This window comes from Histoplasma capsulatum, genomic scaffold, assembly GCF_000149585.1.
Source record: "Histoplasma capsulatum NAm1 scaffold_7 genomic scaffold, whole genome shotgun sequence".
In the NCBI taxonomy this organism is placed as follows: domain Eukaryota; kingdom Fungi; phylum Ascomycota; class Eurotiomycetes; order Onygenales; family Ajellomycetaceae; genus Histoplasma; species Histoplasma mississippiense.
Genome location: NW_001813976.1, coordinates 2294854 through 2309981, shown reverse-complemented (window position 1 = coordinate 2309981; position 15128 = coordinate 2294854). Strand labels below are relative to the sequence as shown.

The window sequence follows — 15128 nt, the reverse complement described above, 5'->3', positions numbered from 1 at the left end:
AGATCAATCGTGACCGATTGGAGATGATGAGATCAATGGTCAATCCGAGGAGAGGAATGAATGATAAGATTGCCAATATCATCCCGAGCCCTTTCCTTGATAGAAACAGCGACGTCATCGGCGCTTGAGGGTTGGGTGAGAGAAAGAGGAAAATACGGTTTCTTGCGCCATCGCCAAAACCCCTGGGCGAGGAGAGCAACCCCCGATATCGCTAATCTAGCCTGATTCAAAAAATGCTAATTGCCCGAAAACTTTGAACTAACTGGCCATTGGCTAGCCGAGACGGATGAGAGACACCCCAGAGATAGTTGATTTTATTCTGGACTGGAATTTTGCCTTGCAGATAGAGCAAGAGAGGATCATGTGGGGGACGATCAGAGTGGATCTCACCATGATCCGCCCCATGTTAAGCTGCCGTATTTTTGCAGACGTTGGTTGGCCAGTTCCGGAAGCGAGGAGGAAAACGATGGACCAATGGCAGCTCTCACAGGGATGAAAATGGGCGCATTTTCTTGAGCGGACGGGAGGGAAGGGCCGGTCCCGATGAAGGAGGCCAAGAGCAACCCAATAACAGAAGCCCATGGACCAACGGCGAAGGCGGTTAAAACGACCGGCTTATTCTGGTCTGTCCTGCTGATCCTGTCCTGTTTGCTTTTCGCTGGCAGTGGTTGGACAAGAAAGTTGCTGCACAGCCACTAGCAGAGGAGCGAGGTAAAATACCGCTTTTGCTAGAAAGGAAAGGCCAAAACAGGTGGAAAATTTGCCGCTAGGAAGAAATGAAAGAAAACGAAGACCAAACATGGTAGAGTAAGAAAAACGGTAAAACCATGTCATGTAACGGTAAGTAAGGATGAGATGAAAAAAAGATGAAAAAGACGACCAAAGTAAAATACCTCAGTACATACAACAACGGGTAACGGGCGAGGATGACAGGGTTTCCTAGGCACGGCAACCTTGGGTGGATGAAGGCCAAACTGATACCAACTTTTGTCTTGGACCAGAATAACATGCTCATTGGGCGAGTGCCAACCACCTTCAGATCAAGTGACCGAAGGGCCATGCATGCAAATCACCAACAATCCTTCTGAATCCCTCTCTGGAGCTGCTGCCCAGGATATTTAGCAGATGCAACTGCAACACCGCATGATCCTTTCTTGAAAAAGCCAGGGACCCCAGCCCAGGTGACGAACAATTTGAATGATGCCTACCCGTCGGGGCATCATGATACGCGTGCTGGATAGCATAGAATGTAGGCAATGACACAAGAAGGGAAGGCCCCATTCATTCTTGAAAGGGAGAAAACAGCCGATGCGACTCATGAACTGCGTGAAGGATAACAAAACGCAAAATGATATGTTGTGCTTACCTGTCAACTATCATCCCCGTATCCCCAAGCTTCCCTGGTCCCTCGACCATCACATACTGTGCGAGAGCAAAGGTCCCACCGAGCCATGGCATTCGGCCAGACACATCGATTAGTTGCGAAACCATGCCGAATATTCTATATTTGAGAACGGGTCGACGGAGGCTACTACCGGTAGGCCATGCTTGAGGTTCGCCTGCAAGATTGACGGGAGTCGATTGTGAGCAGGCAGGTGGCGGTCTCCCTTGAGACACGGGAAGCGACGATGATGCCACTTGAAAAAGTCCAACCAATACAAATCGAATAGTCACAAATGTCAGATAGCAATATTGTAGTATTCTCCACAGAAACATTGATAAATTTGATTGGTTTGCACCGGACGAATCGCCGCAACCAGAGTCTCCTTTGGGACCAAGAAGGCCAAACCTCTCCAGTCGGCCTTTTTGAATATGCTCCGCTTTTTCATTTTTACGGCCGTCTTGCTGTATTACCATGATGAGCCGTGTGAGGAGCTCATAGATAAATGGGCCATCGCTCATTTTGTCGCTGACGAACTCGCCCAGGATCGTATCCGCCAAAATATCGCCAACCAATGTCCTCAGGTAGACATTCTCCAAATCTTCGGTTGGGAGAAGCACAGCCAAAACGCCTTGGGCAAGTAATTGGCGGTATGCTGTCTCTCGCTTTTGTTGCTCTGCGATCGCCGTCGTATCGGAGGCGTCCGGGACAGGGTAGAGCGCCGGATGTGGGTTCAAAGTATGGTAAACCGTGTGGAGATAAGAAGCGGAGCGGTTCAAGTGTGGATTTTGGTAGGCGGTACGGTACGCTATGTTCCGTTGTCAGCCGAACCGGCTTGGAGGAACAATATCACACGGCTTGCTTAACTGGACTCTCACCAACAATATGTGCTTCAACCAAGGCGGGGATTTCATCCAAGACCAAAGCATCCACATCTACCTGCCGGAGCCTCTGCTCGAGCGCACGAGTGCAATGGGCGATAATTTGGATAATTTCATCGCTAAAAGTGTGATCTGGGGTAATCGTTGAGTACCAGGCGTAAACGAACTCTTTAATTATGATCGCAATTAGAGCATACAGCTGTAGATCTACCTCGTTCGAGCTCGTAAGGGGAGGAAGCAACTCTTCCAGCGGTTGAGGGGTACCCCGCTCCCGCTGGTCTGGCCCATAGTTAGAGGACTGAGGACAGAGGACACGGCGGATCAGCGCCGCCGTAGCTTTATCGTTGGCTGGATCGGTTTGGCTGGATGGCGCACTGGGCTTGCCTGCTTGGAGAGTTTGCGAAGGTGATCGAGGAGTCGAGGGGGGTTTAGAGGATGGAACCGCGAGCGTTGGCTGTTTAGCTGAGGAAGTTATAGGCCCAGACTTGGAGGCAACGGCTTGAGGAGGGCGTGGTCGTCCCCCGTTATTGCCAGTGCTCATCTCCCAAAGTTGGATGCTCTGATAACACCCCAGTAAGCTTGACTTGAAATCATTGATTGATTGTCTGTCGATATCCAGAACGAGGGTCTCCAAAATCAGTACGTGGTCAGGATTTAATCGTAATCTCGCAGGCTTAGAGGGAATCCAACATTACGGTAGAAGTGGTCGTTGTCTCGTCCGTCCCTCTGCCAGTTGTTCGCTGTCTGACTTGTATAAATAAATCATGCGGCTCTGTGAGTGAACAACGGCCCGAGCATAAGGCCGGGGTTAGTGTTATGAACTAGTCCTAACTAGTGCTAGTTGTTTTCTCCTCACCCGGCTCTTATCGATAAGAGTCTGAGGATAGCTAAAGGTTCAAGGTTCAGCATCATATTTTGGCACTCAACTTCACCATCATGCTGGATCAGACACCCGAGTTCCCGTCGCACGAAGGACAGGTGACTCCTCTTTGGTTGGATTGTGATCCAGGTGAGTCTTATCATATTTTAATACCCACCAATCAAGGAAATGTGCTACTCATGCTGATGTGATGCCCCAGGCCATGATGTAAGTTCGAACATCATTTGATCAAACTTTTCGACAATGTATTAGGAAACAATTGTGAATCTAATAGACGTGAAAAGGATGCGTTTGCCATTCTCTTAGCTGCCCACCACCCTTCCTTAAAGCTGCTAGGGATCAGTACCGTCCATGGAAACGGCTCGCTTCAAAATACAACAGTAAACGCCGGAAGCATCCTGGAAGCCATTGGCAGATCAGATATTCCTGTATATCCAGGGGCGGCAAAGCCATTCTGTAGGGCAGCTGTACATGCACAAGATATTCACGGTAGGCAAAATACATACCATGCTCTACCTATACTTCATGGACAACAAGTGGCTGACAGATTATTAGGCGTATCTGGACTTGATGGGACAGATTTACTCCCCACGCCAACACGTCCACCAATGAGGAACCGAAATGCAATCATCGCTATGCGAGATTCTCTGCTGGAACAGCCGAAAAACACAGCCTGGCTAGTTGTCACAGGAACTCTCACTAATGTCGGGCTTCTTTTCGCAACGTTTCCTGAAGTTGCTGAACACGTTCGAGGTCTCAGCATTATGGGTGGTGCCATAGGTGACGGGTTTTCGCATGCCCCTATTTGCAAGCGGGCAGGAGATGAGTCGCGTGTTGGAAACATCACACCTTGGGCAGAGTTTAATATCTACGTTAGTCAATATTGAGGGCCGGTTCACTTATTTTGCTGATAACTGATAAGGGAAAAATTAGTGTGATCCCGAATCTGCACAATCCATTTTTTCGTCCCCGGCCCTTGCACCGAAAACAGTTTTAATACCTCTAGATCTTACACACCAGGTGCTATGTACACCAAAGGTGCAGTCCCTCATTCTGCAGACTGAACTCCAACCAGTAATGGGTAGGAGCAACGTGAGCCCGACTCCCTCAGTCCTCCGCCAAATCCTCCACTCTCTCCTAATTTACTTTGCGGGCACTTATGAAACGGTGTTTGGTCTCGATGTTGGTCCCCCCTTGCACGATCCCGTTGCCGTTGCTGTGTTATTGTCCAACTTGAACACTAGCGATAATGGGAGCAACCATGCAAGGGATCTCCATTTCGACGACCGGGATGGAGAGCGCTTCCTCGTGAATGTTGTGACGGATGGCCAGCATGGCTCAGATCTAAAGATTACCGGTGAGGTTGGTCGGACAAATGCAAGTCCCGTAGAACGCGGAAAGGCCGGTGTGACTATACCCCGTGGAGTCGACGTCGATGCATTTTGGAATATCGTGTTGGGGTGTTTGAGGCGGGCAGATGATTGGAATGCTTTGCGGGTCAGCAATCGAAACTAGGCTGGGTCGATTGGTACAAGGTTTTTGTGTATATTTATTTTGCAGGTTTGGTGGAAATTTTACGGCATTGGAATCCTCCTTTACATTCCCATGATCATGGTGCTTTTACATTCTTTTTTCTATAGATTTATTTGGCAAATTTATATTCGCGAAACAGACCCGTACATAGATGAAATATCAAGAAATATAGAGTCGGTTTTCACGAGAGAGATTATCAAAAATTTATTTCAAGCGAAGTAGACTATATATATTCTATTTCTCTTAGGGAGATAAGGGATTGGAGCTACACAATTACAAGCGATCCATATGCAGCATATTTTATGGCCTTGAACTGAGGTCGTTCGGTCTCGCCTCTCAAAATGGTATTGAGTGGCCTGGTAGCAATTTCGGTATGCCACCCACTGATAGAAAGGCGCCCGGAAGGAGTGCAAAATTTTCCCTGAAATTATGAGAGAAAAGAGAGAGAATGGAAGATCATAAACATGAATAAACAAACATTGGTTCGTAAATGCCATACGCAAGCGCTCGTTGTCTGGTAAATAGGTAAGTTTAAGTCGAATGAGAGGCCCGATTCAACGTTCACTTCACCACATCAACTCTACGAGAGACCAAACCTCATAAAGTTTTCAGTGCAGATTGACGATGGGAGATGAAGAACGGCTCGATGCCGATTGAATTCATTGAACCCGTCTCCGCTTCTAAACGGCCGCCAGCGGTGACAGTCGTATTCGGCTGCCCTGCTCCCGCGCATCACTAGCAACCTGCTTCCAACATGCTTTCTTTCAAAATATATCCTATCCGATGGCCTCGCTAAAGAACGTGATGGTGTAACAAGCCAGCGTCGTCATCCAAGCCCTCGCGTTTCTGCAGCATGATATAGCTCCGAGTACTTGCCGTGCAAGCGCCTCGCTGCCTTAAATATCCGAGTCTGGCAAAGTGGGCATCTTTTGATCTCCGTGAATTGTACTGTAACTACATGTACTGTGGTTACTTGTATATCAAAACAGCGGTTTTCCACCGCACCAAAAGATCAGTCCTCAAAATGGAGTACTTACTTGACAATATTAACTGCACGCTTTTATCTATCTCACAATCTTCATAATTCCCTCTATGATCAAGGCGCAAAGGGATTTTGGCATTTTTCAGCCACCATGTGCCCTAAGCGGTGCTAAGAGTCAAAATTGTTATTTCACTTCTCTTCGCTACACGGCGATATTTTCCGGATGATGATCTGTCTAGCTTTGCTCCCTCGGAATGGATTTTATGCAGTAAACTAGTCTTCTGGGGGGAGACACAATTATCTGTAACTTTCCCGATATGCATGGGCTTGAAAGGGCTACAGCTAAATACTTCGGGATGCAAATTCGTTGTCATCCCCCCCGCCATATGAGTTTGACTCCCTGATCTCATATTTCCACTAAATGCTGCTGGCCCTGTGTAGCAAGAGATGGGACATCATACATCCCAAGGTTTTAGTCGACTGGCCACGCAAACTCGAGGGTGAAAGCAGTCGTATGGAAAGTGATGCGGGTGTTTGTCTCTTCCGTCCCCAGGCATAAAAGGCACCCCAATTCCAATTCCGTTTCCGGGTTGATTACCTGGTTGGCCTTTGTCTACACTTACCAAAGGCAAATGCATCTGTTCCGGGAAGATATCAGAAATATATTATTTATTTGCACGGAGTAGTAGTGCGGGAGGCAGTTCGAAACCACACCTCACATACTATCGCCATTGGCCTCGCGGGCAATGCAACCCTCATCTATAGCTCTATGCATGTATCACTGGATACCCACAGCCCGCCTTGCATCGTTCTTCGGTGCTAATCCCTGCCAAGTGGAGTCCGGTACGGTCGATCTACAAAGGGATGTTCCGTGACAAGTTATCTCATTGCTGGTCTCATATATGCTTCCCTGATATATATATAACCTTCTGTCTTTCTGCCATTCTATCGTTTATCAGATTATCCATCCATGGGCTCTTCTCCAACCCATACATTTATGTGGCTTGCATAACGAGGACTTCCCCGTTCTGACATTCAACATCCCTCTCCAGTCCCTGGAAAGGGAAGTACAAATAAGGAAGCATGGACAAAATTAAAAGCATTGAATGTTTCCTTGTACTCCCTCGCTGGCTGTTCGTGAAAGTTACTGATGAAGATGGAAATCATGGATGGGGTGAAAGCGCTCTGGAGGGTCATTCAGAAGCTGTTGAAGGCGCATTGAATGCGTTATGTCAACGATTTCAAGGCTATGAAGCCGAGTAAGTCAAAAGGTAATCCATGTAAAATGAAATTATCAAGAGCTTCAATAGCTAACCCTACTGGCACAGTGATATCGAGCAAATATGGTAAAATAGCTTGGCGACTTGGTTTCTACAGGGGCGGTGCTGTTTTCATGTCAGCTATTTCCGGTATTGACATTGCGCTTTGGGATCTCAAGGGCCGCCGGTTAGGTGCACCCATCCATCAACTGTTGGGATGCAAGGTTCGCAACAAGATCTCTGTCTATGCTTGGATTGGAGGTGACCGCCCTGCAGATGTTGAGTCAGCTGGCAAAGCGCGGCTGGATCAAGGGTTCAGAGTCATAAAAATGAATGCCACAGAGGATGTGAACTGGCTTGATTCTCCCCGAGTCCTGGAGTCCAGCGTCGAGCGCCTCAAAGCCGCAAAAGCTCCAGGGCTTGATGTCGCCCTTGACTTCCATGGTCGTCTCCATAAACCAATGGCCAAACAGCTTGCTAAGCTAGTGGAGCCTTACCAGCCCCTATTCATCGAGGAACCCCTCCTCTCGGAGCATCCTGAGGGAATAAAACACTTTTCTAGCCAAGTCACGACACCGATTGCGCTGGGCGAGCGGCTGTACAACCGGTGGGATGTCAAGCGCTTCTTGGAGAATGCAAGCGTTGATGTCTTGCAGCCAGATATCAGCCATTGCGGAGGTATTTCTGAAATCCGGCGCGTCGCCGCAATGGCAGAAGCATACGATGTGGCGATTGCCCCGCACTGTCCCCTGGGGCCTATTTCGCTGGCTGCTAGTATTCAAGTCGACCTCACGATTCCAAATTTTGTAATCCAAGAAATGAGCCTTGGTACCCACTATAACACGAAGGCGGGCGCGTATGATATAACCAACTACGTGACGGATCCTTCAGTTTTTGATGTCAAGGACGGCTATGTGGGTGCGCTGACAAAGCCGGGCTTGGGAATCGATATCGATGAGGATGAAGTGCGGAGTGTTGCGATGACAGCGGACTCCTGGACTCCGAAGGAGTTTTATGGAGTTGACGGAGGTATTCGGGAGTGGTAATTTGTGCGTTCTGTACGGAGTATACCCATCAAACGATCTTCTTTTCCCTCATATTTCTTTTCTTTTCTTTTCTTCTCTTTTCTTTCTTGCGTTTGCGTTTGCGTTTGTTGCCAAGTTCACAGTCGTATTTCCTTATCTAGAACTGCTTCATCGTCTGAATTTCCGTTTTCATGCTTTGTTCACTCTGTTTGAAGATTACCAAGCCTCAGCAATTTCAGCCAGCCCAAAAGTATGCAGGCCCTGTTCTTCTACATCCATGGACTCCTGACAACATCGGGTTTAATTATATGGTCTCTTCTGGAATCGAATACTGACCAACCAAAACCAACCGCTCAGCCAACAGGGCTAGAGCTGGATCGGCTTTGTTCGATGTGCGTATGTACTGTTCAGAACATTCAGAGGCACACAATGGAAGAGCTTAAAAAGTAAAAACAACGGAATACAAACCTTAATTATTGTCGATATTGCATGCATATAAACAAGGGGGTACTGGCTTCCTTGGCCTACCTTCGAGAAACAATATCCGTGATTATCTCAAATGCGTTGACTGTATTTTGTTTTTTATATGCTCGTTAGTTATATCAACCTGATCTCCTGCAGTTTCCGTTGGGAAGTCTTTTGTCTTTATTTAACTGATTATTTAAAAGAATAAACTTGAAGGTATGTGCAGAAACCTTCTCATGCCAGCAGTTATGGTCACGTTCTGGGTGGCTTTCCAGATCACAGCTATCATTTTCATCGTCGTAGCAGCAGCAATCAGTCAGGCCGCTCTGGAGTGAGTATTCAATTCCCATATATGTAAACATGATTTGCCAACCCTCCGTTAAGCCATACCGACTTTGACCAGAACAAAGTCGCAATTATGAAGATGGGCCACTCTACTGCTACGATGAGCTCTCCCTTGACGACACAAAACCGGAGCCTATATATTATCGATCATCAGGAACTGCTGCAAGAAATCCGATGGGAAGACATGGGTGATTTCAGTATCGCGGTCGATAAGGTTGCGCTGGTCCAGACTGCCGAGGGCAAGTCGAGAAATAGTAGTCTCGGTATGGGTAACTGGGTAAGTCATCCAACACTACATTGAGCCGCGATCGGTGTATCTATTTAAACGGTTGATTATCCACTTCCCGGTAGAGGTTTCTGGGGAGGGGAGCGGTTGATGCATTCCAAGGGTGGTAAGAGTTAGGCTAATAACGGACCATGGGCCCAAAAGTGAACCAGGATCACGACGAGTGGTTGGCAGCGAGCATAACGCCAATTCCAAAGCGAGATTCAGGAATGACAGTACCCATCCTCATCATCTACTTGGCCAGCTTGGTTAGAATAGTCTCATCTGTGATCTCTAAACAATAACTACTAGTATGTAGAATTGAGGGCGGACAACTTCGGAAATTGCAAAATCGGAGATATAGATATGAGAGTTCACTTCGGATTCTTCAAGCAAGCAGTGACCGTGAACACCGCTGCAGTTCCTGAACTCAAGATATGATCACGGCTCCATCGCATTGCGGTTGTAATTCATTGCCCATCCGTACGTAGTCCAAGAGGCCCGTTTCTTCCATGAAAAAAAAAATACCTCCGGCGGTCATGTTTGAGAGAATCCCCATGAACATGGAGTATCATTGCTGAGGGCCATTTGGGACAATTCAGAACGGAATAATATATACCGCATGAGAGTACTGACCATCGGGGTTAAGAACGATGTTGTATCATGTACTCTCCTGTGGAGTTCCTAGGGGTGTTTCCGTTGATGCGAGAGTTAATTTCACTGGGAGTCGCCACACCGTTGGTATATGGGAGAATGGATACTAGGTCAGCATGAAGCTTGGTCCCAAGGTTCTGGAACCAGGTTATTTTCTAGTTATTTAGCTAAATGAAGTTTTCATCTTGATGTCAGGGGGAATTGAATGGATAATCTTCGATGAGCCTGTGGCTATAGGAACATAGCACACAATGTCGTTTAATTCGGGGTAATCGATTCAGCAAGCTGTCCGAGTGAAGAGAGGACCAATTGCAAAGTCATTTGACAGGGGAGTTTCAGTATCACAACACGATGCGGGGAATGTCAATGGCAGGAAGGCGAGCAGGACGACGATGATGGCTGCGATGACCACGACGATGACGATGGAATGGCCCTTTACCTGTGCGCTGGATCAGTCTACCTGAGCGGAATTCTAGGGATCTGAGATGGACGCGTTGCTTACAGTTCCCGTGGCTGTTCCCCTTCTTCGCTGCGGTCCGCACCGTATTCGTGGGGAGGGAGGGGGAGGGAGTGGAGGGAGTGGAGGAGAAGTTGATATTTGGATCGAGGGTTGGTTGGGTTGACTTGCTTGCGGTTGTATTTATGAAAGAGCGAACTATTATACAGTCGAGGGACGCTACCCGCCGCACCTCGTCTTCTTCTTCTCCTCCATGGGCAAACCCCCTCGCTCATCATCCATCCTTGTCCCGACTCTCGACTTTTCTACCTGTTGTGATGCGATATTCTGACATCCGTGAATATCGAAACAAAATCTGCCAAGAAATAGAGCATAGCCGACGAGCCTGACAACCTACCCGCCTTGTTAACTAACCGATATCTCTGGCCATCACGAAAGGACCAACATTCTTTGAATCCCCCCATCCCTCTTATCTTTATCCTCCTCCGTACGGTATCTCCAACGGTATCTCCAACGGCTCGAGCTCCTCTCTATAAGCGTGCCCGACCTCACAGCCGTCTTCATGAGTCTACCAGAAGACGAAGTGAATGCCGATAACATAAGGTTTTTGCGCTCGCGCAGACGTTCCTCTCCGGATTCATCCCCGGGACGTGTTCGAAGTCGAAGGCGGCATCTACAGTCCTTGCAGGATGAAGTGAATAGCGGTATGGATTCTAATGATCAGCGAAGGCCCTCAGTGACTGTCGGGGTAAGCCGCCGTATCCCCATTGTTCGTCGCCGAGATCCAATGAGTGGTGTGACCAACTACGAAACTCGCTTCCGCCCATCAAATCCCGCCTACACATGGGTGCCAGGATCAGATTACGAAGAGGAAGAAGATGCTAGCGTGGGTGCTACGAATCTTATTCAGGAAATGTGGGATGGTAGATTGCTAAGAGCGAGACATACGGCACTGGGATCTCGGGGTGAAAGGCGGGAAGGATCAGCTACATCACCCCGTCTATGGGCCACGGATCCCAATGGAGAATCGATTCAGCCGTCACGGTATGGTCGGAGTGATCTGGCTACTGCTACATTACTTCAAACAGTTCGTCGCCACCCGCGATTCTCCTCCAGGACCCGTACCCTACAGAGCTACATCCTTGACCGGGACCGAGGTGGCCGTGAATCAGAGGAAAGAGACTGGCAACCTTCCTCTACAACTCCCACTACGACTGCAAGCTCAACCACTTCCCCACCTCCACGTTCTTCCACCATCAATCACGGAGATATAATGAGGAATACCGGTGCATCAGAGCCCCGAGATATGTATTTCGAAGATCGATCGTCAGTTGATCGTTTTGAAGAAACCATAAGGTATCTTGACAGAGTGCGGTTCGCCAAATCGTACGATGAGAGCGTACAGTTTGCCACTGCAGGAGATTTCGTCCAATACGAATATTTGCGCCGCAATGAGGACGACTTTATCCTCGATACGTCGTCGATCGGCAGTCCTGCAGATTCTTCGTGGCTAAAGCCAGGGACGGTATTTGAAGGTTCACAACGTGCTACTAATCATTGTTCTACTTCAGCGATGTTCCATAACCGGAGACCCAGATCGCACCAACTTGATGACCCCATCGTTATCAATGGAACTGAACTCGGCCGGACTGTATATACAAGCGCCGGCCGCCGCAGTTACCAGGCGGATATTTCTCACGAGTTTGGAGACGGGACCCAAATGGGAATGAACAGCAACAGTAGACATGAACACTGGCCTGTCAAGGTTACGATACACAGTGTTGATTATAATACGATGACGCTTTCCGGAACGATGGAAGCCTACAACATTCCCGATAAAACACCCAATAGCCAAGGAGCGCATATTACTACTTTCCTCGAGGGTGAAATCATCGATTTCAACACGCACTCGCTGGAGACGAAGAATTTCAAAGCAAATGCAGAGATTGACAGTTTGTACTGGCGCGAGCTTGAACCTTTTAAAGACCTGTCTTATGATGAGATCGTGAGGAATCTTGTGAGTAAGAAATGGCTGACGGAGCAGCTAGCGAAAGGTTGGATCTTGATGCGTTGGAAAGGTTAGTCTTGAGCCCGTTCATGCCCTTCTCAATATTCGAATAGTATCCTTAAACCCACTTACGCCGCTAGAACGTTGCTTTATTACGCCATCACACTCCCGTCAAGGACTCACAATATCCGGTTTCTATTATATCTCCGTTCGTCGCGGGGACGGCCATATCGAGGGCATGTATTATGACCCGGGCAGTTCACCATATCAACACCTCTCTCTAACGCCACATATGCGAGAGAAGATGGTTTTTCCCGCATATAATTTCCGCTAAGTTCATCTGATTGATCGACTGCTTGACTATTCTCTGATCACTTTGTTTTGATCAACCAACTGGATAAATACTGCCACAATCCAAATATCATTTTCTATTGCTCTGAAATTACTTGAATCCGAACTCTAGTGAGCTTTTAGCCCTGCGCTTTGATGGCTAGGTATATGATGTAATTATATCCCCAGTTTCTTGCTTTGGCTTTTGTATACTTCACGTTAATCTCGTCCCCGCAACTGGAGTGTATGGGGATGGATTCTACCACCAATAACGTAACCAGGACAGGTTCCCTTTTTATTTTTATTTTTTCATTATATGATTATCTCTTTGCACGGACGAATGCTAGAAATCGCAACGGAAGTGAAGAATGCCATATCATTTTTTGAATCGTTTTTGCCATGACTTACATTTCTAGTCTCATCCATGTCGAACTTTTGACTGAAATATCAGATGCCGTCAACCCCTTGTTTGATCAACCTATCTCATCACTATGCACTTACTGCCTGTTGTTTATTTTCGTTCGTTATCTTCCGTGCTTGTGTTTTATCTATTAGTCATTGGAACGATAAGATGCCTCCTACTACTTCTACACTACATTTACTGGAAGCGACATTCGTTAGCCCCGTCATTGAGTGTATGTTTTTTCATCTTGTGCCTAATTGAACACCTGGGATGAAAGATAGATTTACAATGGGCTCTCTAAGCCAAGATGTCGATCTTGTTGGGCTTAGTTTCGCCCTTTGAATTAATTGAACGAATTAATGAAAGATAACCTGTGTATGATGTGATCCTCACTTGCGACTGATATCTATCTTACGAGGTTGCTAACATTAGAAATCAACATTAATGGCCATAGAATAAAAAAAAGGGATAACAAACAGGTATACCAAGTGATGTATAAAGCGGGTTAATTTTAATTAGTGCTGTGAAAAAGGAGGACCTACGGCCCTGAAAAGTTTTATCTAAGTTCGCTCTCGATTACGAGTTTGAAGCCAGCTTGTTCCAAATAAGCACTCCCACCCACTCGTAAGGCGCACTTATACACTGATTTATTTTATGTACTTTTTTTCATTTGCCCGCATATCCATCCGTTTTAACCCCAGTTGCCGCGTTCGTTTTGACTGGACTATTGCTCGGTCTGGAAGTAGTTGAGTAGGACGGAGCGCTCCTGGGACTCTTCACCCCAGTCACGGAGGACAACGCACGAGCAGTTAACAACCTTGCGGGGGTTGCCTTCGCGGTCAAGAACGCCTGTCAAATGCAAGAAAGAGCGGGGGAGGAAACACAGCAAATCAGTGGTCCGGCTCACCAAACAGAGTCCAAAAAAAAAAAAAAAAATCAAAAAAAATCAAAAAAAATCAAAGAAAAGAAAACATACAGAGTCCAACCCACTCGCCCAGCATCTTCCCATCGGGAACCTTGATGAGGGGGATCTTGTGCTCTGAGCAAAGCGCAATGACGAGCTTCTTATAAGCGTCTTCCTCGCAGCCCTCGTTGAGCACGCACATGTGCGCTTGGCGGCGATCGAGAGCCTTGGAGGCTTCGCGCAAACCACGGGCAAGGCCGTCGTGGATCAGAGCTATCTTGAGAACGCCCTTGAGAGCGTCTAGAACGGACATGGAGCTGCCAGCAGTGGTGTCGGCGGAAACCTCGACCTCATCGGCGGCACCGACAGGCGGGTTGGAAGCGGTCTCTTCTCCGTCCGACTGTTTGATTACCATGTATCAGCAGGTTTCGATTTCATTCTATGACTGATCTGGGAGGTGCTGGGGCTCAATTGGGAGCACTTCAGCACAATTATCTGCCTGGGCAGAGTGAGGAAGAATGGGGATCAATTGTAGACAGAGCGAAAGGGAGTTATATATACCATTGTTGACGTAGGAATATCGATGGGATCGTTTCCAAATGTCGGATTATCCTCAAAGAGGTGAGTGTAGGAAACAGGGGTTTTTATCGAGGTTGATATTGAGAGTTGGCGTGGTGGATGTTCTCCTTTGGCGGCGTCGTGGAAAATACCAAAATTCGAGCCTCGCCTATTTTGGTGTGCCCTACGTTATTACATAAGCAAATTTTACTCCCGAGGAGCAAAGCATAACATTAGACTTTACAACTGTGAAAAAACATATGAATGAATAGGAATTAGTGGACGATTGCGAACATAGGAGGTATAAAGTAATAATGACACTGTCACAAGCAATCATTATGGAAGCATTCATTCCATTTCAAGAATAAAAAGAAGTCGAATGAATCCATCAAATTGCATAAAAATAATACAGAAAAACCTCCCAATCCAACCTAAATCCCATTTGCACCTTACAAAAAAACAAAAAAGAAAAAAAGTTAAAAGGATGTAAATCCTGCTTATATCCCACGAATGGCTCTAGCATCGAATGACAAACCAAGCGCCGAGAGGGAGCAAAGAGACACGAGGGGAAGAAGATTGAAACGAGAGAGTTGATAGATTTCATGAATGAGGATGACCATTCGGGGTTACGAATCCATTTGTTAGTGGGGACTTCGGTCCAGGATCTATGTTAGGTGTGGTAGATCTTATCCCGTTGGGAAGCTGCGGTTCTGTCTGAATCGTTTCGGCACCTGGCTCAGAGTCGACATGCATTCGCAGTGTTCGAATCTCAAGCCCGTGGAGGTGGGGGACATGAGG

General features: G+C 47.3%; 5 protein-coding genes across 5 annotated transcripts; 3 read left to right on the top strand and 2 right to left on the bottom strand.

Annotated features, from left to right (window-relative positions):
* Positions 1-1035: 1035 nt before the first annotated feature.
* On the bottom strand, positions 1036-2803 carry HCAG_06312 (predicted protein; the record flags this gene model as incomplete). Its single annotated transcript, XM_001538657.1, has 3 exons — positions 1036-1105; positions 1367-2189; positions 2260-2803. 3 exons carry the CDS (start codon positions 2801-2803, stop codon positions 1036-1038), a joined length of 1437 nt encoding a protein of 478 aa, XP_001538707.1.
* A 395-nt stretch (positions 2804-3198) lies between these two features.
* On the top strand, positions 3199-5108 carry HCAG_06311 (conserved hypothetical protein; the record flags this gene model as incomplete). The annotated part of the gene is made up of 5 exons (XM_001538656.1): positions 3199-3271; positions 3449-3631; positions 3698-4014; positions 4076-4639; positions 4923-5108. The coding sequence occupies 5 exons, from the start codon at positions 3199-3201 to the stop codon at positions 5106-5108; spliced, it is 1323 nt and encodes a 440-aa protein (XP_001538706.1).
* Positions 5109-6740: 1632 nt separating this feature from the next.
* HCAG_06310 (hypothetical protein) lies at positions 6741-9457 on the top strand (the record flags this gene model as incomplete). The annotated part of the gene is made up of 7 exons (XM_001538655.1): positions 6741-6916; positions 7035-7945; positions 8103-8191; positions 8299-8333; positions 8610-8622; positions 8906-9028; positions 9329-9457. 7 exons carry the CDS (start codon positions 6741-6743, stop codon positions 9455-9457), a joined length of 1476 nt encoding a protein of 491 aa, XP_001538705.1.
* Positions 9458-10689: 1232 nt separating this feature from the next.
* Positions 10690-12210, top strand: HCAG_06309 (predicted protein; the record flags this gene model as incomplete). Its single annotated transcript, XM_001538654.1, has 1 exon — positions 10690-12210. One exon carries the CDS (start codon positions 10690-10692, stop codon positions 12208-12210), a length of 1521 nt encoding a protein of 506 aa, XP_001538704.1.
* Positions 12211-13592: 1382 nt separating this feature from the next.
* HCAG_06308 (40S ribosomal protein S12) lies at positions 13593-14336 on the bottom strand (the record flags this gene model as incomplete). Its single annotated transcript, XM_001538653.1, has 3 exons — positions 13593-13717; positions 13845-14172; positions 14334-14336. 3 exons carry the CDS (start codon positions 14334-14336, stop codon positions 13593-13595), a joined length of 456 nt encoding a protein of 151 aa, XP_001538703.1.
* Positions 14337-15128: the final 792 nt, after the last annotated feature.